The following is a 5,205-nucleotide window of genomic DNA, read 5'->3' on the forward strand; positions in this document are numbered from 1 at the left end:
TTTTATTTTTATTTTTTATACAATAATACATAAAAGTTGATCTAGATTCGTTAATTATTTATAACAAAATCATAAAATTATTTAAAAAAAACCACTTTGAAGTTTAAAAAAAATCAGTTTATTTTAGTAGCCCGCAGATGTTAAAAAAACAAGCAGTCTTATTTTTTCAGACTGCAGACGTTTGGTCTACCTCTTGTACTGCAGAGATCTACAGATATGGTCCGCAGACTGCAGAAATTTTGTCTCAGAAAAAACAAACAACACCTAATAGATAAAGCAACTAGTGTAAATAAAAATAGGTTTCAATGTGGATTGTCCTAGAAGAATAAAAAGAATTATTTGTTATTTACATAGTATACTACTTAAATTTGTATAGATTACATATTTTTCAGATTAATGGGTTTTAATTGTTAGTTAATTTTTATAACAAAATTCGTCCATTTTCTAAAAAAAAAATAAAAAATACAAATCATTTTCTATTTACAGGCAACTTATCCTCCAAATCGTATAAACAATAAAAAAATAAAAATAAAAATAAACAAATAAATAAGCATCTGATGTTGATCTTACTGAATACAGAATAGTCGTCATAAGACATAAGTCTTATATAAAACCACTCTGTTGCCAGCTCCCTTCCACAGCCTTCTCCACCCTGTTCCTTACATCCATTATCCGTCGGAGATCCATTCCCATATACACGATGAGCTGGTGGTGGGCCGGAGCAATTGGAGCTGCAAAGGTAATCAACTTTCATCTTAATATCAATTCATCTACTTTACAATTGATTACTAAATTCAGAATCGATTAATTTACACAGAAAAAGCTCGATGAGGACGACGCTCCACCCAAATACCAGAGCGTTGCCCTAATCCTCGGAGTCACTGGAATCGTCGGCAACAGCCTCGCCGAAATCCTTCCACTATCCGACACACCCGGCGGTCCTTGGAAAGTCTACGGAGTCGCCCGTCGCCCTCGCCCCCAATGGAACGCCGACCACCCTATCGAGTATATCCAGTGCGATATCTCCGATCCGGAAGAAACCCTCACCAAACTCGGTGGTCTCCAAGACGTTACTCATGTCTTCTACGTCACTTGGGCAAATCGATCCACCGAATCTGAGAATTGCGAGATCAACGGAAAAATGCTCAAAAATGTCCTGGATGCAGTGATCCCGAATTCCCCCAATTTACTGCACGTATCTTTGCAAACTGGTCGGAAACATTACATAGGTCCTTTTGAATTGTACGGAAAAGTCGCTCATGATCCCCCTTTTCACGAAAATCTACCTCGTCTTGATGCCCCAAATTTCTACTATACCCAAGAGGACATTCTATTCAAAGCTGTGGAACAGAAGGAAGGATTAACCTGGTCAGTTCATCGACCTGGAACTATCTTCGGTTTTTCGCCTTATAGCATGATGAACATAATCGGTACTTTATGCGTATACGCTACAATCTGTAAACACGAAGGAGTTCCATTGAAATTCCCAGGGACTAAGGAAGCTTGGGATCATTACTCCGATGCTTCAGATGCCGATTTGATAGCTGAGCAACACATATGGGCAGCAGTTGAACCTTACGCAAAGAACGAAGCTTTTAACATCAGCAATGGAGATGTGTTCAAGTGGAAGCACTTTTGGAAGGTGTTAGCGGAGCAATTTGAGGTTGAAAATGGAGGATTTGATGAAGGTGGTGAGAAGATGAGCTTGGTGGAGATGATGAAAGATAAAGGGGAAGTGTGGGATGAGATTGTGAGAGAGAAGGGATTGCAGGCTACGAAATTGGAGGAGGTTGGTGTATGGTGGTTTGTGGATGTGATTCTTGGAGGTGAGTGTATGTTGGACACCATGAACAAGAGCAAAGAACATGGGTTTTTAGGGTTTAGGAATTCCAAATCTTCTTTTGTTTCATGGATTGATAAGATGAAAGGTTACAAGATTGTTCCTTGATTTGAAGGTTGATAATGATTTCATGTTTTGGGTATTTTATGAATGATATGATGTATTTGTAAGAAGAAATGAATAAAAGTGTTTGATTATTGGAGTTTGTTTCAATTGTGTTTTTGTCAAGATAATTGAAAATAAATTTTACTTTTTTTATTTTTATTTTTATTTTTTGAATTTTAGTAAACTACATATGTGGTATGAAATTACAAATAAAATTTGGTAAGGATCATTGGATCAAAGATGCACGATACTTGTTTCCTAAACGTATAAACAAAATGTTAAGCACGAAAGTGACTAATAATATATGAGGTGCTATAAAATAAAACTAACGTGGGGTATAAAAGTATCATTAAATAACTATCTGTTTTGCAAAATTATTTTTTACTCAATATTTTATTTGCAATATTACTTTATAAACCTGTCATTACAAAAACGTTTCATTTTCTTTTTATTTTATAGAATAATATAATGTTTCACCCATTTTGAATAGTTTTGAAGTAAGTTATAAAATCGTTAATATATTACAAAATTATGTATATTATGCCAAACACAATAATGTCACAAATCAAAAGGTTTTATGCTGGAAAAAACAGAAATTGAGAGATCCAGTTTTCAAAATGAGTAGACGTTTATCTTTGGTTTCTCAAAAATATAATGATTTTCATATGCTACACCTCCCACTTTTATAGTCTTCACAAAATGAATTTCTGTTGGAGTTATTCGTTATTAAGTTGCCTTTTTATTTATTTTGGTTTGCTTGTCAGAAAAAATATAAACTCAATTGACTCTTGAAAATAGACGATGGATAATATTACTTCCAAACTTTCTATTTGGAAAGCGGAAAGCCAAAATGCTTTCAATTAGTGTTCACATTACGTTGTTGAAGTCGACATTAGGGAGTTCACACAGCTACTATGTGTGTGGGGTTGGTTTAGACCATGTGCAAGGTGGCCATTAGAACACGGTCCATAATTTAAAGGGGCCTATTTTTTTTTAATAGTATATATAACTTTCAACCCAACAATCCAAATGTATAAGTCATCGGCTCATCACATACGAGAGAAGGAATTGGACGAAACAGAAGCCAACATCATGTATTCACGTTATTCGTTCAAAAAAAAAATTTGATCGGTGTTACAGTGTTAGCGATTAAGCGAATAGCGACAGGCCGACACTCCAACAATAAGGGTGTATGTTATTGTTGAGTGTGGTTATCTAATTCAGCAAGACAGCAAGGGTCAAACTCGAATATCAATTATCTGATTTTATTTCCTGCTAATGAGACAATTAGGTATGATTTATAAGAAATTGAAGATTATCAGTTTATAATTGTCAATTGCATACTTAAATGATTCATAGATTATCAGTTTACTAGTTTATTATCAGTTTATAATTATAGAAATCAGTTTAATAGAATACTGAATTAGTGAATCAGTTTCTAAGATTCATAGAAATTAATTTAGTAGTTTAAATTATGAGTTTATGCTTATTGTAAAATTGTTTATCAGAAATCAAGTTATTTGATTCTCATATTTTTAAATTATGTTTATTGTAATTGATTGAATGTTGAAAGTTGAACCTAATGAACGTGTAGTGATAAAGTCTAAACAACCATCCGGTTATCAAAAATGTAAAGAGAGAAAAATAGATGAAGAAAAGAGAAAGGTCGACGTCGGTGCTCTAGATAAGTTTATCCATAGACAACTTGTTGTGGAGCATGTTGAAGAGCAAGAGCATGTAGAAGTAGAAGAGACAGAAGAGCAAGAGCTTGTTGATATATAATGATCCAAGAAGGTGAGAAAAACTTAATTCTAATCAGATTAAACTTTTTGTCAAGAAAGATCCTAAAAGAGATAATAGTATTATCAATGGTCCCCACGATAAATTTGATAGATGATTTTTTGCAGCTTTATATACAAGAACTTTATCAAATTTGGAGAAGTGTGATAGATAGTAACTAGTATATTCGAAAGAGCTAGACTGTGTATTTTGTTTAGAAAAAGGATTTCGAAAGGTAAATTGGATAGTGAAGGTTATGCAGATTGGCATCATGTTACCACTAGGGTTAAAGAACACGAAATTTCATTCGATCGTCTTACAAATAGGAATAAGTGGTTTGACATGCTTAAAAGATTGAACTTGAACGAAACAATTTATAAATTTCAACACGAGCAGTTCAAGAAAGAAAGAGATTACTGGAAACAAATCATTTTGAGAATTATTGCAGTAGTGAAGTTTCATAGTAAACATAATTTAGCATTTTATGGATCCAATGAAAAGTTGTATAAAAAAGGTAACTATAAATTATATTTTTTTGTTCCAGTTCCACCAAATACATTTTTGTTAATTATGATGACTGATTCCACTTATTTGTTAATTTTATTTAATAGGTAATGGAAATTTTTTAGGTGTCATTGAAATGTTGAAAGAGTTTGACCAGGTTATTAAAGATCATGTACGGCGGATCACAAGTAAAGGGCTTCATGTGCATTATCTTGGCCACCTAATCCAAAACGAACTACTATATTTGATAGCTGAAGAAATTAAAAAAGGAGTTATCTATCTATATATCAGCATTTTTCCTTGAACCTCATGCATTTGAAACTCTCATGCATTTTTCCTTTCACCACATTCATTTGAAACTCTCATGACTTTTCAATTTCTTTCTAATAATAATTATAATTGGTTAATAAGGTTAAATAAATATCAAACCTAAAGTGTAATCATATATAAACTAAATTTCAATATTAAAATAATGTATTTACTTCTACTTATAAAGTTATGTTTTTTTTAACTTTTAACATATTATACTTAATTTATTAGTGTTAATATATTGTTGGATGTAAACCATTATCATTTTAAAGATACAATTTTGGAACAATTTGTATAAAATACTTAAATTATTAATTTAAATATAACATTATAGGGTTAACTTAAATATAAATTTTAGTTTACCTTAAACAACCCAAAAAATATTTTATAAATAATTAAAAGTGATAAATTATAGTGTGTTTCTAATAATGATTATAAGTTGGTTAATAAGGTTAAATAAATATCAAACCTAAAATGTAATCATAAATAAACTAAATTTCAATTTTAAAATAAAATCTTTACTTCTACTTATAAAGTTATGTCTTTAACATACTATACTTAATTTATTATATTTAAAATATTTTTGTATGTAAACCATCATCAGTTTAAAGCTATAATTTTTGCACAATTTGGACAAAAATACTTAAATTGTTAATTTAAATATAACA

The 5,205-nt window shown here is 31.4% G+C and overlaps 1 protein-coding gene across 1 annotated transcript; it reads left to right on the plus strand.

Annotated features, from left to right (window-relative positions):
• Nucleotides 1-576: 576 nt before the first annotated feature.
• On the plus strand, nt 577-2,053 carry LOC111877205 ((S)-8-oxocitronellyl enol synthase ISY1). The gene is made up of 2 exons (XM_023873729.1): nt 577-739; nt 818-2,053. The coding sequence occupies exons 1-2, from the start codon at nt 701-703 to the stop codon at nt 1,946-1,948; spliced, it is 1,170 nt and encodes a 389-aa protein (XP_023729497.1). The 5' UTR covers nt 577-700; the 3' UTR covers nt 1,949-2,053.
• The last annotated feature ends 3,152 nt before the right edge of the window (nt 2,054-5,205 follow it).

Source organism: Lactuca sativa, chromosome 5 (genome assembly GCF_002870075.4).
Source record: "Lactuca sativa cultivar Salinas chromosome 5, Lsat_Salinas_v11, whole genome shotgun sequence".
In the NCBI taxonomy this organism is placed as follows: domain Eukaryota; kingdom Viridiplantae; phylum Streptophyta; class Magnoliopsida; order Asterales; family Asteraceae; genus Lactuca; species Lactuca sativa.

Coding starts and splice junctions, on each gene's coding strand:
- LOC111877205 (XM_023873729.1), top strand. CDS start 701: ATGAGCTGGTGGTGGGCCGGAGCAATTGGAGCTGCAAAG. Junction 740..817: donor GAGCAATTGGAGCTGCAAAG/GTAATCAACTTT, acceptor TAATTTACACAG/AAAAAGCTCGATGAGGACGA.